This window comes from Haliotis asinina, chromosome 2 (genome assembly GCF_037392515.1).
Source record: "Haliotis asinina isolate JCU_RB_2024 chromosome 2, JCU_Hal_asi_v2, whole genome shotgun sequence".
Classification (NCBI taxonomy): domain Eukaryota; kingdom Metazoa; phylum Mollusca; class Gastropoda; order Lepetellida; family Haliotidae; genus Haliotis; species Haliotis asinina.
Window position 1 is genome coordinate 75,036,097 of NC_090281.1, and position 18,879 is coordinate 75,054,975.

General features: G+C 38.8%; 1 protein-coding gene across 2 annotated transcripts; it reads right to left on the reverse strand.

The window, feature by feature from the left end:
* Window positions 1-5,661: 5,661 nt before the first annotated feature.
* Window positions 5,662-12,815, reverse strand: LOC137274330 (sequestosome-1-like). Of its 2 annotated transcripts, none has more exons than XM_067807475.1 (6): window positions 12,377-12,815; window positions 10,398-10,493; window positions 9,189-9,415; window positions 8,174-8,390; window positions 7,632-7,964; window positions 5,662-6,811 (listed from the first exon to the last, which is right to left on the reverse strand). In XM_067807475.1, the coding sequence occupies exons 1-6, from the start codon at window positions 12,549-12,551 to the stop codon at window positions 6,672-6,674; spliced, it is 1,188 nt and encodes a 395-aa protein (XP_067663576.1). In that variant the 5' UTR covers window positions 12,552-12,815; the 3' UTR covers window positions 5,662-6,671. The 2 variants fall into 2 exon arrangements, with proteins under 2 accessions (XP_067663576.1, XP_067663578.1); XM_067807477.1 differs by having other exon boundaries at window positions 5,724-6,852; window positions 12,377-12,799.
* Window positions 12,816-18,879: the final 6,064 nt, after the last annotated feature.

Sequence of the window (18,879 nt, forward strand, 5' to 3'; positions counted from 1 at the left end):
GGTTGACTAAAAGCATATCATTTGGAAAACTATCAGTACCCTTGAAGATCTCAACATTGTCCATTTTACGGACGCTTCAAATATTTTAATAAATGAGCCGTAATATAAATGAAATGGGAGCTCGTACGTAAAGTGCGCATTCATACACAGTGACTGATATCAGAGTTAACGTCTGGTGTGGCACAACGGATGTGTCAGCTGGAAACTGATAGCCTCCAGCTTTTTAAAATCAGTCCAAGCATCTGGTAAGGAGGGTGAGTGAGTGAGCGAGCGAGCAAGTAAAAGCTAGAACAATCAAGTAAACTCCCAATGCAGAAGGAGCGCCCTTTGGGCACTTGGCTTCGTTCGTCACGCGAAAGGCCCAGGTTCGATTGAACTCTTGGATACAATAAGTGAAGCCGCTTTCTGGCGTCCCCACCATAATATTGCTGCAATATTGGAAAATCCAACAAACTCACCTCACCCTACAGCTTACGAATGCAATGATTCAAAGACAATAAGTGTAATGTACATGTCACTTTACGAGTGAATGATTGAGTAGGGGTGGTTATTGCAGAGAATTTCAAATTGCGATTAATATTAAAATTTAATAAAGACTTTTTAATTATGGCAAAATAGACATGTAAAGAATATTTGGCACAAAAGAAACAAAGAGAAGAACAACTTAAAAACGGAAATATCCAGAGATTTCCGAGTGTTAAAATGTCAAAATACCCGTTTTCAATGAGCGTGTCGCAATACGTGTCGTTTTTATGTCTGAAGCGGTAAATACCGGTAAACCGGTTATATTGCGCAGCGGTATGAGTGAGTATGTCTTTACGGCGGGGGACACCAGACTTGCGCTTCAGACATCGTACCCATGTGAGGAATCGAACTCGGGTCTTCTCTTTAACCACTCGGCTACGCCAGAACTTCCTTGGAAGACGGAATCCGCATTGGGTCCGATCAGATCCGACTCTGGATACGTTTAGGTATGGTGCAAGTTTATGGTTTAAGTTAATTAGGTTCAACCGAATTACAGCTAAGAATCAACACAGGAAGATGGGAAGGGTTTCTTTATGAGGAGAGAATCTGTCAGGTGTGTACTTGTGTACCCCTTATACAAAAACATAAGAAAAATATATCTGCCGCTTTAATTTTGCATAAATGCCACTGTTCAGAAATACATAGATATATTGTGTGTTTGTTAATCATTTATAAATCATACTTGTGCTATGTTAATCAAGGAAGCTCTTTCAGTGCGAAAAATTACAGTTTGAAATGTAAATTCATTTAAAATGTATCAAACTGTCATAACGAAATAGATATGTATGTTTGAATTGTATTATAAATAGGCCAAATGCCCTTTCTATTAAATACATGATTGATTGAATATCATACAATATCTACATACTTCACCAGCTGTAAAAGTGGATGTTATAACTAAGATACAATTCAGATTGTCACTCACTCACTCACTCTGTTAACATCATTAAATGTCGCCTTGTTTCCGTCAGTTTCGGAGTTGTATACTCTTAAAAAAAGTAGGGGAACCTGAACTTTGAAGTCTGGTAGAAAGAAAACCCATTGAGGAAGCTCACTATGACTGCATAATTTCACGTTATCACCACACCCAAACACAAAACATGGGAAGCACTTGCACAACGTGGGAGCCTCCTACACGTGCATGGGGTGTCATTATGGATCGATAAATCGCCGTAGACCATTATTTCCGATACCTTTATTGCATCTGTTCATGGTCAGGGATTTCTGGGTCAAATCACACACTGCTGACTGGAAATTGTAAACCTGAAATTTAATTTTCATGTCCTGCTCCAGTTACCTAACAAGGGGGATAACTGAACGAACAGCTTTGCTTTGAATGAAATCCATGAGGTGATGCATTCTAAAAATTGTATTGTAAATATCGGTAATATTTGCTTGGTATGTTTTGGCCTTGATTGGTTTTCAAGAACCCACGCTTGTAGTAAGAGGCGACTAGCGGATTCGGATGGTTGTCACATGTTATCGGATCCGAGTTGCTTAGATCGATGCTCATGCTGTCGATCACTTACTTATACATCGCTGTCATATCGTGGGAATGTTGCCGAGTGCGGCGTTACACAGAAAACAAACTATTTATATTTTAGTTTCAAATGACTGCAAAAAACATATAATCTGGTGTATCGCATGCATTATGATAATTATAATAAACAGAGTCAAATAAATGGTTTTATCACTCGATTGTCTGGTACAAACTCGACTGTTTACAGAAAAGTCTCAATGCTGAAATTCTGCCAAATGCCGCGTGAAACCAACACAAGCTCATAACACAGTCAGAATTGTACAATCGACTCGATCTTTCTATTGGACGTAGAAGAGCTTTGGCTGTTACAGAAAACTATAATAGAATTAATAAATATTATATGTGTAACATTATAGTATGTATAGAGTAATGGAATCCAGGTTGGCGATGGTAATTACTTTGATCAGGCGGAAAAAATACTGAAATCGTTTGGCGTAAAATATTCCTTAAAGGGGCACTGATGCGGGGCAGTTTCCGTGGACTGGTGAAAACCTTTGTTGTTGTTTTTCTCCCGTGAGTACCCGGATGATATCCCAGAATTCGTGACTGGTTCGTGACCTCTGCTGCGCAGTCCGCATGCGCAATTGAGAGTTTAATTATAGACAGATCAACTAAGGTGAAGTCATTTTCACTTCAGTACGAATGTATTATGAAAATAAATGAAACACTTTGCAGGTTAATCATCTGCCAGTGGTAGAAATGGTAAAAAAGTATTAGGACGGAAAAATAACGAAGCTAATGTACGTCTCTGTATTTTGTCTCATAACCCTAATTAGTTTACTGTCATAGTTGTATGATTTTGAAAATCAATAAAAGAACTCACGGTCTGTTTATACTTATAGTAAATTTCTAACATGACAGCAACATTTATACATTGTATAGATTGCCAATGTGGATCCTATTTCACACACATACGCGATCTAGTGTGTGTTTTCTGTCATATAGATTCTGCTGAATGCTACAACGAATAAATTAAAACAAAATGCAAATGATGAATGTAAAACAGACTAATTTTATAGGAACAATATCAAGAATGTATCCACCAATATCCACATAAAAGAACGATATTCCATGCATCTGCAGCTGGCAAATAATCCTGCTCTGTGTCGTGTGTTTAACAACAGTCTAATTTGTGAAAAAGTAACACATCGTTTCACATTGGTAAAAACCTGATAAACCTCTCATTGGTCACCCAAGATAGCACCCCTGGCAACTAATTGTAAAAATAAATCAACAGTGTGTTTTTATTATCATAAATAATAAACCAGGGTAGCTTCCATTGCTACCAAAATTTACGTATTATATTTGCTATCACGGATGAACCAACACTCAAAACTACCTAAATATAAAGCTTTGCAATCTTTCAGACTGAAACAAATGGCTTGCTACGTGCCTGTAGACATCATATTTTCACATAACATGATTAAATACCGAGGTTAAAAACACAGAAATAGGTTCAAATTTCACTATGCCATCCAAGCATAAAAAAAAACAAAAACAAAAAAAACCCCAAAACACCAGAACTGTACTTCTTGCGGAATCGAACCGTGCGGGCGTGACAAGCGAACCCCGTAACCACTAGACTATCCCACTTTCCCTGGGACCTCAAAGGTCCAGCCGGGAAGTTAGGATGTTATGCTGTTTGTATACATGTACACAATCTGATGCCGTTTGTATACTTCTCTGACAAAGAACAACCATCAGATGCAAGACACTTCCCGAGATAAGTACATTTTCACTTTGAAATCGGTTATTTAGAACCAACGAGGTGATTATAACCATAGGCCATTACTATGGATTTTCTGATCCGCACTGACACAGTTGGCGCCTATGATTATAACAGTACCAGTGCTCTTTTGTGCCACAGTATTACACTTATTTGAAATACGCACTTAGCAATTTATTTTGAACATAGCTTCGGGATGACTGCTCAAGTCACCTTAGAACGGGACATGGTTCACACTGTAGAGACTATTTTTTTCAACGTAACCACTGGCCTGTGTGGTACTCCACGTCTCGGTGTCGTGAGGGTAAATATTGACTACTGGAATGGCATGCATCTTACATTTAGAGTGTCCTGACAAGGTCGGTTTTGGATGAACTGCCTTGGACTTATTTCACTATATATTTTATACTACATGTATAGTATTCCAAGAAATTATTGAGAATCATGTTGCGTCATGTAACTCATTACGTTTATTAACTTCTGGCGTTTTACTTACATAAACATGTTAAAACATCATCCTTTTACAGTCTCAGTCTTGTTTTAGTACTTTGTTATACCTCCTCGCTCAACAATGCATGCCTGAATACGCCTAGGCACACTACCCATCAAAGTTTGTAGGTAATCGTGTGACAGGGTATCCCAATATTGGACCACCTCGGCCTTCATATCTTCAATATTTCTCAGTCCCTTTTGGTTTATTCTGTCCTTCATGACTCCCCACACATTCTCAATTGGGTTTAGGTCTGGGCTGTAACTGGGCCAGTCTAAAACTTGAACATTTTCGCCCGACAACCACTGTTTTGTGTAGCGCGCAGTGTGTTTTGGGTCATTATCATGCTGGAAAATCCAATCATCTTCATACAACGTTTGTGCTGTCGGAAGAAGGTGACCATTTAGAATGTCAACGTATCTTTCTTTTGTCAAGTTTCCCGTGAAAACACACAATGGCGTCACTCCGCGAGCCGATCTGCCACCCCACATGTGAAACTTCGGGCTATGTTTTGGTCGCTGGTAGATAGGTTTGACAGTATCTTTGGTCCAAATTTTCACACAATTAGGGAAAAGCCAAACAGAACTTTCATCCGAAAAGAAAACATTATCCCAATCTTGATTTTCATGAGCCCGACACCAGTTTAAACGTTTTTCCTTTTGTGCATCTTTCATCAACGGCGAGGGAATTCCACGTTTTTTCACCCAATTAAGTTTCTGTAATTCCTGCCTAACTGTTTCATGGCATACCTGAGGACTTCCTCTGCTAATCATTTCATTTCTGACTTTTCAATTTGCCCCTACTCACAATCTGCCCAAGTCTTCGGCGATCCACAACACTGAATTTCCTAGGCCGACCTGCCCCTGCTTTGTGCTCTATCCCGGTTCCTGTTTGAATATTCTTCAAAGTCCTGTATACTGTAGACAGAGGAATACCATGTCTACAAGCTAACACTTTAGCATCAGCCTCACCCCTTTCAAAATCATCTAGAATGAGCTTTCTTTTCTCTCTTGCTGTAACTTCTGCCATGTCAACACAGGAAGCCGTCTGCTCAGACAAGGGAGATAACTCTTGACGTAATGAGCTGCCTTCTAAGCCTTCAAGAGTTGTCTCCCTTATTTAGTATGCTTAGTGCATAGTGAAAGCCCTTTTTCCAATCTTAGCATCATTAGAAAAAAAACAAAGATTTTCTCAATAATTTCTGGGAACACTGTACTTTCAGGACTGCAGGGTGGGAGATGCGTGTTTTAACAGCATTTTCATTAATCCAGCAATATTATGTTGAGAAACATTTTCACTTTCTGTACCCATGTAGGGATTAGGCTAATCAATTCACTCACACAGAGGGTAAGATCAATACTTAAACATGCATCAAGTTCAAACCAGGTCTGTGTTTACATGTGAGAGTATTCAAACGCTCCACAGAACAACACACATTTTATTTGAGATAAGACAAATATTTATTGCATTTGATGAAAGTCAATAGTTATCATCAGAGCATATACAGTTCCTATACACACATTATACAGGATGTTACTCCATCTTTCTATGGTCCATAACAACAAGATACAATCTCTGACAGATATACAGTGGTGTCCTCTACACTTTTATAGTGAGTGAGTGACTTTAGTTTTATGCTGCTTTTATTTGCTGCAATATTCCAGCAATATCACAGCAGGGGACACCAGAAAAAGGGCTTCACACATTGTACCTATGTGGGGAATCGAACCTGGGTCTTCGGCATGACGAGTGAACACTCTAACCACTAGGCTACCCCACCTCCCCTCTACACTGTTACGTACAGAGGTAGCAGTGAGTCACATTAAGTCAAACCAGGTCAGCTTCTTGTCTTTGGTTGACTGAAACACTGAAACACTAGCTGTCAATAACATATCCTGAACCTTCCTAATCAAGTCTGCAGTCTCATTGCTTCCTTCAACTGCATTCTCATTGCTTCCTGCATCTGTTCAAACCTTACTGAAGATACAGATTTGTGAAGTGATGACAGAAATGCTGAAAACATGTTTAACAATTTAAGGTGACATTACACAATGCTCATGCTTTGTGAATCTGAATGATTTACTGAGTATGGTAATGTTCTGATTGATGAGTTTTAGTGTAGTCTACTGTCTGCAAGAAATATAATATATTGGTAGACAGTTATTTGTAGTTCTATATGTACAGCAATTGTGAGATTTAAAAGCACTATTAGGAATTAGCAATTCCTATCTATCACAAATATCACACTTTCAACTGCTCATATAACACACATACACCTATCAGTCACTCATATTACATGGTCAGTAGTTTGTATCACACACTCATAAGTTCATATCACACACGTATTCTCTTCAGTTTGTGACACATGTTTTGTCCTGCAACCAGTGAGTTCACTCTTTGTTTGGTTTGATGGCATCAAGCACCTGGCTGATGTCTCCATTCTTGGCCTCCAGGAGACGAGAGAGCCAGCCCCCATCGTCAGAGAACCCCATCAACAACATCTGATGGAGAGCATCGGCAATACGAGGATCTGGGAATATAATAGTAAATCTAAACTTGCAGTCTCATAACCTTAAAAAGATAAAGAAATACATGGCTGATAGGAATCATATGTGAAATGCCACTGACCTATTCATCACACTACTACATCAGTTTTGAAGACCAAAACCCAAAATGGTTTGAAATGGAGGGAGGTCAATATCCTGAAACAAATTTTCTGGAAGATCATGGTCCATGCTGTACCCTTTTCCACGGAGCCCTGTAGTGGCAAGGAGACCTAACTTGCATACTTACCCATACATCTGCAATACTCTTACCAATTGTGCCATGAGAAACCATTTTGGTTTTGTTCATCACAACCAGATGGATTCCTATCATTGTTTGGTTACCTGGTTGTACAGGGCACTGACTGACAATTCAGTCAAGTGAGTGAGTGAGTGAGTGAGTGAGTGAGTTTAGGTTTACGCCACACTCAGCAATATTCCAGCTATATGGCGGCGGTCTGGAAATAATTGAGTCTGGACCAGACAATCCAGTGATCAACAACATGAGCATCGATCTGCGCAATTGGGAACCGATGACATGTGTCAACCAGGTCAGCGAGTCTGACCACCCGATCCCGTTAGTCGCCTCTTACGACAAGCATACTCGCCCTTTATGGCAAGCATGGGTTGCTGAAGGCCTATTCTACCCCGGGACCTTCACGGGTCAATCAGTCAAGATCATACAATCCACTACAAATCTCTCAATTTTGGTTGTCCAGGGCACTGACAACAAATTAGTCAATATCATACAAAATCCACTACACTGCAGATTAAGAATGAAACTCTTCTGACATGTCACAAACTCACCTGGATGACCTGTGTGGGGGTATGTGTCTGCTGAGGCCTGTGGGGAGGAGCATGCAGTGTCGGAGAGCAGAGTCCATCCCTCACCTGATGAGTGCCCCTCCTTCTCAGTGTCGCTCTTGGTCATCTCATCTGATGGTTGCTTGTCTGCGTCCTTCTCAGCTCCTTCCTTTGCATGGTTTCCTGGTTGCCCAGGGCACTGACCAAACATTTGGGCCATGAGGTTGCTGAAGAACTGTTGCCCTGCCTGGGGGTTCACACCTTGGGAATTGGTACCCTGAGGTTCTACACCCTGGCGATGTCCATTGTGTTCAATATCAATATCCACATCAATCCCTGAAAGTTTAAAATTGGAATTATTAAAACAAATAAGAAATTACATTGTATTCCAATAAATCAGGAACATATCACTGAATGTTTTAAATATTCACCTGTTCGCTGGGAGATGACATAACTTTATACTGAGGTTTTCTCAAATGGTGACAAAGTGACTCATATGGTGAACATATAAACAGTAATTCCCAGTCGTCAAATTAACTCCTTACCAAAAGGTGCAAGGAAAGCAGCAACGGATTGTCCCATATTTTTCAGGTATTCTTCCTGTGGAGTGGTCTCCCCTTTCTTGTCTGTATCACTCTTGTTTTGATCATCAGCACCAGAGGGCGCTCCTTCCTTGTTTGTGCCACATCCAGGGTGTTGGTTTTGGAACTGGCTCATGAAGTTGTTCATCCACTGATGGCACTGTGGCGGCACCATAAAGGGCTGTACAATGAATACAGGAGTAAGTGTCAAGACTGCACTATAGTGAGGGAGTTTTTTTCAATATTCCAGCAATATCATGGTGAGGACACCAGAAATGAGCTTCACACATTGTACCCATGTGGGGAAGCCAACGCGGGTCTTTGACTGAGATACAGGGCACAGAATTAAAGGGCTTGATAAGCTAACCTTTTTTATCTGAATTAATTCGAAGAAATAATTGCACCATCATAAAATGATATCAGCCCTATCTCTGAGTATTGTGTTGTGGTAGTATTTCACACCCATTAAGATTGGTCCCAGAAACTGTACAGGCAGTTCGATTTCCCACATAGGTGCAATGTGTGTCTGGTGTCCCTCGCTTTGATATTATTAAAGATTACTGGATTACTGCCAAACAGTGTAAAACTAAACTCACACTAACTTCAGAAACTCTACCTTTGCATCTCAAACTTGAATATGAAGTACAAATTTCTGTTTCTTGTAAAAGTAATAAGAATCAAAAACTTTAAAAGCAGCAAATTAATGAAAAGCACCTGCATATTTCATCAGTGCACATTTTAATAAAATATTATAAAAAACTTCTTCTCACTTTACTTCCAGGTCTAATCCTCACATGATCGATACAGAGATTTTCATGAGCTTGCATGTGTAATCCTAAAAATTTTACTTTGTTTTTTTTTCTCAATTACGTAAAGGTTAGTATTTCAAAACACACTTGTCTACAAGTCATAATGAAATCTAAGCCTAAACCTGTTTCAGTATATAATGAATGGATGAATGTATAAAACGACTGCTCACCATTCTGCCAGCAGCACCACACCTGGCTGACTTTGGAGAGACCATTTTCCACATGTCATGTAGAGGGTGAGTGTTTTGATCCTCACACTGGCTGCACAGGTCATAGTCAGGGCACACAAGACACTTGTACCTCACACCATACATGGCTCCTTCACAGCCATCACAGATAATGTCAGGATGCAGCTCCCCACTGCCATACCTGGGGCTGTGGGTCTGAGGGGCGTACTCTACAAACACAGAATCAGTTGATGAATAATACAGAAAAGTCTTATCGTAATAAGCAAAGAAGAACTGTAAGAGCACAAAAAAGTATACACCCATGTCAAGGATGGGTAAATATGAAATAATTTAAAATGAAAAATACAGGCATTGTTCGTACTTTGAACGCTTAAAGACAGCTGGAAGCTTAGTAATATTCTCATATCATTTGTAATATTTTGGTCAAATCCAATTATCAAATATCAGTTTTGCCTGGTGACTGATTTCAGTTAATTTTAATATAGTTATTTTCATAAATTGCCATTTGTTACATCTATATCATAGGTGTATGCTATTTTTACAGAGCAAAGTTAAATAACTACACCACAAAGATATATAACTTAATTGTGGATGGTTCCAGAATTTGGTCCAATGTAATAGCCAGTACCATGAATACTGTGTGTATATATATATATATGTATGTATGTATGTATGTATGTATGTATGTATGTATGTATGTATGTATGTATGTATGTATGTATGTATGTATGTATGTATGTATGTATGTATGTATGTGCGTGTATATACATACTTGTACATATATATGTTCAGTGATAATCATAGTTTCATGGGCAAAAGAAATCATGTATTACAATGTTGTAAATAGTTCATAATCCTTATTCCTTCGCAATGATAAAGGGTATACCATATTACAATGTTCAACATATCTTTACAGAGTAGAATCTTACATGACAATATCTACATTTATCATATGGAGCATTAATCCCATAAAACTGAAAACAATGTCTTGATCCTGGTGTGATGTTTTGTTAGTTCACATAAATACATGATCAAATGAAACATACAAAAGGTACAAAAGATGAATTCAGTGATGAATTATGACATAATACTCATGATGGCTATTGACTGTACTGGTTCGATTACACAATGAATATAACATCTGATAAATATTCCATACATTCATTATTCCAGTTTGGTGACAAGACTTACTCTTGATGTAAATTCGGAAGACTGAATCTGTAACAAATCCCAGTGCTTCAAGAAGTTCCTCATCAGATGAAAAAGATACAAGGTCCCCATCACTATCTGAAAAAAAAACCCAAACAAAATCATTCCAAATGATTTTATTTTCATTTGAATGTATATGCTCATATCTTGTTGTGAATCAATGGCCCAATCCCTGTGCCCTTGTTATTCATTGTAACATACATGCTTCTCATGTCACTCTGATACTAAATTACAAGGTAGATATACATATTATATGTATACATATTACAAGGTAGAGTTACATATTATACGTATACATATTACAAGGTATATATACATATTACATGCAGTAACTGAACAAGTTGTATTAGTGTTATTATCATTTCTATCAGTTGATTATAGTGAAATTGACACAATATAAACAAAGGTCCACCATACATTCAGTTAACATTCCTGTATTCTAACACCACTTCCCAGAGTCGCTATTCAGTGTTATTACATGTATGTACACCTATGAGCTGGTTGACCTTGTATTGGTTGACCTCTCACGCAAAATTTTGACCCTCATCACAACTAAACCTAAGAAAATATCTGGAAAAAGTTCCTTCCCTTCCCCCATATTTTTTCTTCTGCATAGGTTCAAACCTATACTAGTACATTTTTTTCTTAATTTGAGGGCTTAAAGGGGCACTGATGCAGAGCGATTAATGTTTCTTGCCAACGGTCAATTATGAAATCAAGCTGCAAGTTGATCAGCACCTGCTGCTTTGACCATGGTGGACACAGGGATTGGGCAACTGTCCACACTGGCAGAATTTCTTCACCCTAGACAGTGAGGAAGGTGGATGCCCATCACCTGCCATTAATTGAAAATATCCCTGGTATTCCTTCTCTGCTTGTTGTAAAGTATCCCAGCTGTGTATGTTTTTCTGATGCCTGGATGGTACAGTGACTGATCCCATTTGATCCTATTTCTGTGTTTTTCACCTTGACATTTAACCATGTCATGTACAAATAAGACGTCTAAAGGCATGTAGCAAGCCATTTGTTTTGTATAAATTCAACAGATGGCAAAGTTAGATAGTACTGAAGGCTGGCCCAAAACAAAAATCATGTGTAGCTACGCCCCTGGTCTGCTATCTATGATAATAAAAACATGCATTTCATTTATTTGAATTCGCAAACTAATAACAACTTTTGCCACTGGTAGAAAAATCTGAAAATTTTCTTAGGTAAGAAACTGATTGTAACTGTTTACACAGGTACGCAGCAAATGTGTATGTGTATGTGTAACAACATCGTTGTTAGCCTCAAAACAGTTTCAGTCCACAAGTGTTTTCAGGTTGCATGCAATACACCGATTACTTCTCACTTGTGGTACCCTTGTTTGGTGGTATAAACCTACACGTTATTGGTCATCATTCACTTGATGGTCAGTTAATGAATTTATAACAGGTATAATTAGTGGTAACACCACTCTGATTATTCAACAAAGGTTCCCATTTGGCCTCCCGTCGGGAGTAAATACTCAACATTACTAAATTAAGGTCTGATGAGGCAAATGTATCACATGTTATGTAGATCTAATATGTGCATGTAAGTGATACAAGGGTGTTTATCAGCTGAGTTACAAAAACATACATCGATCAAAGGATTAACCGATAATGCACTGATTGATTAATTACTTTCATCTTCCACAGCGGAATTTTCTTTAGGCAGCGTTTGTGTGTGTAGAGTTACCAATCTATACTGACTACACCCTGTCGTGATCTGCGAATGTAAGAAACAATAACAAAAGGAACAACCAGTCCACGGAAATTGCTCTGCACTAGTGCCCATTTAAATTAGTTATTTCTGTGAGTCCTCTAGAAATTGTTGTGTTAGGTTTGTTAATAATTCTGTCAATTTATAAATAATATTTGGGACAGGGAAACACGAGGAACACATGCTTTTATTGCTATACTAAAATACTGTATATTTACCTTTCCAGTGGAGGTTAAAGTTTCCTCTGACAAGTCCAGGAAACATTTCTGATATCTTCTTGAACAGGTAGTCGAAGCTGGCAGAAACATCTGACGGGATACCAAAACGTCGGATCTCTGGTAGACTCGAACCCTCTCGCTCCAGGGAGGCCTTGATCACAACTGAGTCGGACATGACAACAGGTTTACTTTGGAAAGAGCAGCGGTGAAACCTTGTCAGCAAGCAGACGGTAATGTGACAGTTGTTGTCAGTTGTACTTCCGTGTGTTCAGCGTCGTATGGCGTTGTCAACAGGATAGATGCCCGCCTCGCATCTACCCCGACTTTTATATAGCCCCAGGCGCACTGACAATGTCAAAATGTATCAAAATTGCAAGTAACGCTGATTTGGATTTGTTCAAAAGTTAGTTCACTACGCAGCTTCCGGCGGAACATAAACAATATTTTCCTTTGTAATCGCTATAAATAGCTCCAACTCACAGTGAATACTTTCCTGTGCATTGTAAAAGAACAGTCTAGATGAATTTCATCAAAAATCAATTACAAGTATCATGCGTTTCCAACATCCATTTATTTTGCATGTTTCCAACATTCACTAACAGCACCTTTCCAAAATTTATACATTTCACTTTCAAACATTCACTTCAAACCAGCGACCATATAATACTGAAAGACCCTCTATTGTCTCTGCTTCAAGCAATGTATATTTTCATTGGGTTACGGATCACAGGGACGGGGGGTAGGTGGGTTCATTCAGTTGGGGGTTGGGGCTAGGTTATGTAGGTACGTGGTGTCAGAAAATTGAATACGACTGTGCCAATTAAATAGGTATGAATCTCCGTGTCTTCACAACACCGTTCATACTTAACCTGGTATATTTTTTTGAATTTCACAAAACTCAAACACTCGTCGTTTACACTAATGTAATAACATTCATTTTCATCATCAATGATGTTGAAGGTTCCCCATTTTACTAACGTCTATGAATCAAAGCTCAATCCGTCTACGAATCCATCGGATTTCCACGTCTACGAACCAGTCTACGAATTCACTGGATGAATGGGGATATTTTAAGGGGATAACGGAAATCTCTAGATGTAGAATCCAGTGAGGCCTTTTTATATGTACAGAATCATGTACACGTATATAGTAGATATCGGCTTGGAAAAGACTTATAATCCAAAAAAAAAAAAAAAGTTAATACAATGTTGTCATTGAAATCAAACCAATCCAAGCCCATTGCCTGAACACACACGAAAGGAGGTAATTCCGCCTGTTCAAGATCCTGACCGGCCAGGTAACATCACAATACTGGGCCAGAACTGGTATCGTCCTGGCCTGTACCGCTGGTACTGGCATAAAGTACGACAATATATAGAGCCACGTTATTGAACCAGTGTTTCTTTTCCGTTCGTGGCCTGTACCAGGCAAAAGTGTACTGGGCCATATATAGGTGGTAATATTAAACAATGCTCTGCAATACTCTACCGGCCCCCTACTGGCTCAGTATGTAGACAGTACACCTCCTGTCTGGTGAAAAGTGGGGGCTGTCTCAGGACCATGTCGTCTGCTGGACAGAAGTGGCCCAAAGGTAGAGTGTGGCATTTTGTACATCTCTGAATGTAAATTTGCATGCAATGTGGCCTGGACTGTAGGGACAGTGGGGCAGCTGCAACAAGGGTATTTGAAACATCCAGTATGCGCCATGTTGTTAGATCATGGAAAACCTGTTTACAAGAATTCATTCAACGAAGTTCAGTATATGGCCTGGGTTATGGTATTGTTTCACAGTCATGTCATACTGGAGAAAACGTAAACATGAGCGAAAACTAAATGAAACTTTGAAAATACTTTAAAGAAAGACTGTATGAGATGAATTTAATTTTGAAACTTGTGTTCAAACAAACCGATCCGGAAGGACAATGAAAGAATGACACATCATGTTTTCATCTTGTTTTATGAATTAGACTCATATGAATCAACTTGTGTTTTCCCCCTTTTCATAGTTTCTTTTGGTATCAGCTTGTTTTAAATATAGAGAAACTGCATTAAACCTAACCAGGTTAAGTGCCGGTCAATCTGTAAAGACCCAGTTTGCAACCGTTACGGCCTCTTTGCCTGAACTGGGCCAGTTCAACGCCAATGTGCAAAATAGTACAGGCCCAGTTCCAGAATGCCTTAAATGGGCCTGATGCTCTGACTTTGATGCATCAGTAATGGCCCAGTTACATGCTGTTAGCTGGGAACTGACCATTTTTAACACCAACCCCGACAACATTCTTACCGCACCTGTAAATATTCCAGTGATTGACACAGTGAGCATCGTTCTACGGTATTGTGAAACAATAGCATGCAGTCAAGCAAGTCACCAAGACGGGCCGCCCGGTCCTGATGGCCATCTCTTACACCGGCATGGTTTATTGACTCCCCCCGCCGTGATATTGCTGGAATATTGCTAAATGAGGCGTAAAAACCATACTCACTCACTCTAACCCGGATGTTCCCTGGAGGATGTGTATGCACAGTTTCACGAAGAATTGTTAACCATTTATGGGTAATGATCAGGATATACGAACTTCTAAGACGTCGCTTATTAGTAAATTGTGTTTTACGCCGCTTTTCGCAGTATTCCAGTAATATTATGAAAGGGGTCAGCAAAATTGGGTTTCACGCATAGTACACATGGAGGGAATTGAACCGGACATTTGGTGTGACGAACGAACGCTTTAACCACAAGGCTACATGACGAGTCATTCTCACAGTCTCTGGTCCTCGTTATTTTACACTCTGCCAAGCCCTCTCTGCAATACCCTAGCCCTAAAGGAAGCAAGTCTGAATCTCCTCAGGTTTTGAATTTTGTTGGTGCTCCTTTTCTTTTGAAAATGAACTACATTTGTTTCTATCAAAATTATATATACTCCGAGACTGAGCATTAGTCTAGGATACTGATCAGTTGCCAGACTGCCCCCGATATCTCGAGATGTGTTCAACTTTAACCATTTACTAGGAGAAAGTATCTTTGTAACTCTATTCCCATGGTACAACCAGTCTGTAAAGTTACCAGATCTGTATCAGAGCGAGCGTCTAAAATTTTGAGACAATTTAAGTCATCAGAGTTGGTCTGTCGATTGCATGTGGCTGTGTAAGATTTTGGTTTTGCTGTAATTATTAGATTTTGTGTTAGTGAGCAATTCGTCAGTCTCAAATGAAATCAAACGGACTGTGTGCCGAGTTTAATTTAACCAGACGTCAAAGTCGTGATGTCCCCTGCCCTTTAAACATGTGCATAAATTCACAAAATGTATGTCGTATAGAACATTATACCACCAATGTTAACCATACACCATGTGAATAAAACTGACATCAAGATGGATGACTAAACTGACAACCCCTTCTTCTTCAGATGTGGTATAATACTTTCCACGAAATATGAGCAGTGGGGCTGAATTACTCCATAACCTAAATAGTTTCAGTTTCAAAATTCAGTTTCCTGAATTGATGTATGCTCTTTATTCATACGTACTGCATTATGAGCAACGAGTATTGTGCCAAGTGCAGAATATTCGAAAAAGGTGTCACCATGTCACGTTAGCTTCCTTCCACTTATGAATTTTAACACACTTGAGCCCGCTGTATGTTTAACGTCTCTATAAACGTCCCTCCTTATCACAGAACCTTGAAAGGTAGAGTTAAAATTAGAAAATTAAAATTGAGTAGATCGATGCTGAGGGTTGTACTATATCCGTCTACATCACTATCCGCCTACATCACTATCCGCCTACATCACTATCCGCCTACATCACTATTCGCCTACATTCTCTAAACAACACTTCATGGTCTGTTGACCACAGACTATACGTAGTGATAAACAAGCCGATTTGAAACTGGACTCTTCTATTTGAAAGAAGAAATAGAGGTATAAAATGACTTTATTTATGATATTAAAAGATATTTAATTCTTTATGAGAAGAAATATTGGAAGACGATTTCCCAAGAATGAGTGTGTTATATACATTTAATGTCCAATAGATGTACACAAAGTGTAAATTTGAAATATTTCCAACAGAAGATTATTCAGAATATTATAACAACTAATACTTATTTACACAAGACTGGAATTAGAGAATCACCGTTATGCATATTTTCTATGGTATCTATTGTTTGAGTGTAGTTTTGTAGAGGGAGTGTGGGCCGAATTGTCCTCATAGCTGGGAGTATTAATTGGGCGAAGGACAAGTTGAATCAACATTAAAAAATATATTATTTGGTTTTTAAGCGGCAAATAACAACCCTCTAAACACTATCTGTCTAATAGTAAAGAAGGATGTTTACACTATGAGCAGAAAAGAAGTTAAACCAAACTTTCACCAGATGAAAAGTGAGATAAAAAAAACCAAACTACAAATCATGTACCATTTATTATTTATTGCCTTTGCACACCGCGACCAAGCTAACATGAAAAATAGTTGCTTATACTTTAACACATTAGGCCATTTATAAAAATAATCACTACTAAAACTTATACTTATCTTCCTATTCCACTAAATATTCTTATAACAATAGTCAATCAAAATCACTATGGCGTTGGTCAGGCGGTTTCATTCTAGGAGTAGGGGTGCGTTGTTCCATCCTAATTAGTCAGCTTTGTTTTTGTTTTCGATTGGATACGTAGGCGAACAGAGATGTAGTCGATTAGAGACTAACCCCGATGCTAATGCTGTTGTTTACTGGCTTGGCTAGTCGAGATTCGATTGTTTTCAGACTGCCGGTCTATATAGGTGGCGTTTTGCTGAATGGGGCGTTCAACAACAAAACAGCCAATCCTAACAGGGTGCGAGGCCACACAATCGGTTAAGTAGCAAACTAGATTGACCACACCATCCATTGAGTCAGCTTTGAAAAAATACTTCGGAAAAAATATTCATGTAGACGTTCTGATAAGAATAATATTTTACCAGAAACATGTGCCATACATATTTTAAAGATCTGTTAAATCCTGATTAAAGGGATGACTGTGACCAGGAGTGGGAAGTTTGTAGTGGAGCGGATATTACTGAACGTCGTTATCAACTGTGAACACTGTACTGATTGTGGAAATGATGACTGTTTTATGATCTAACAATTGCAGAAATTATATCGGCAATAGACGACGCTTAACTGAATTAGTCACCAAGAGACATCGGTATTCCAACAGACATTTTAAAGAAAATTAAAGAAATTTTCACAATTATTGTGTTAAGATCATTTCCAGTGTGAATGGACTACTGCTATTATAACACCTTCATTTAAAAGAGGGAAGTAATAATAAGCCTGGTAAATATAGGTGCATGTCGTTGTTGAACACTTTGCGAAAGTGATCGTTTATACAATATTATTGATACCTTTAGAAAGAATGAAGGGGTAATTGGTCAATACCTGGTGGGTGGGGAGAATGTTTAGAAAACACCTTTCAAAAGTTGACAACACATTTATTCTACAACCTATAACTTGAAGAAAAGGCAGATTCTACTGTGCTTTGGTGGATTTCAAGAAAGCGTTCGGCATGGTTAAATTACTTTATATTCTTATGAAGATATCCATTATTTTATTTTTCTACTAGTGTTAGGAAAGGATGTCTACATAAACCCGTGTTGTTCTCCATATTTATGAGAGTGTGGACCAGGACATTCATTTAATAGGGGTGACCAGCATGGCCAAAGTAATCAGTGTGCTAATATTATCTGCATTTTGGGAGGTCTGCGTTATGGGAGTGAAACGACTGAAGGGATCGGGTGGACAGCCTCGCTGACTTTGTTGACAAAACTGGTCCCATTTGTTGACAAAACTGGTCGCCGTTGATCACTGGATAGCCTGGTGAAGACTCTACAGCTGGACTATTGCCGAGTGCAGCGTTCATCAACTAACCAAACAAGCAACAGCAGCAGGTAACTGATAAGAAGTGGCATATGTGTATGTGCAATAATTGTCTGTTGTGATCAAACATAATCATTACTGGAAGGTCATGACAATACAAGCTACTTTCCGCTTATGTATAACTAGGTTGTGGTGGGTAAAGTCAGGGAATTGGAGGATTGGTCATTGCAAGCTTTGGTGGCTATTGGAGCACCTATTCCGCGCACCACCAAATTAATAATATTGAGTCTGGATCAAACAATCCAATGATCAACAGCATGAGCACCGATCTACGTAACTGGGATCCGTAACTTTCACCTTAAAATACTTGATCTCGCACATAGTACCAGAGACAAAAGTATGTCAAAGCAGATATTTACCCTATACACATATACAGACACGATCATGTATTCAAAATCAATTCAACACACATCATCAACATAATTATCTAAATTTCTCTTCTTTTTACTGTGGATAAAATTTACTTAACATTCATTGATGCTCAGCTGCATTCTTCAGTTTTAAATGGAAAAACACGCTTTATGTTTTTTCACGAAGGGCAGCTACGAGACAGTGAAACGCGCACCTGTACGAGTAAGCCATGTATGGAT

Excerpts from the sequence above, each read along its gene's own strand:
- LOC137274330 (XM_067807475.1), bottom strand. The coding sequence starts at position 12,551 with ATGTCCGACTCAGTTGTGATCAAGGCCTCCCTGGAGCGAGAGGGTTCG. Across the intron at positions 10,494-12,376 it reads CTTTAACCTCCACTGGAAAG|ATAGTGATGGGGACCTTGTA; the intron begins GTAAATATACAG and ends TTTTTTTTTCAG. Across the intron at positions 6,812-7,631 it reads CCCCCACACAGGTCATCCAG|ATCCTCGTATTGCCGATGCT; the intron begins GTGAGTTTGTGA and ends TTATATTCCCAG.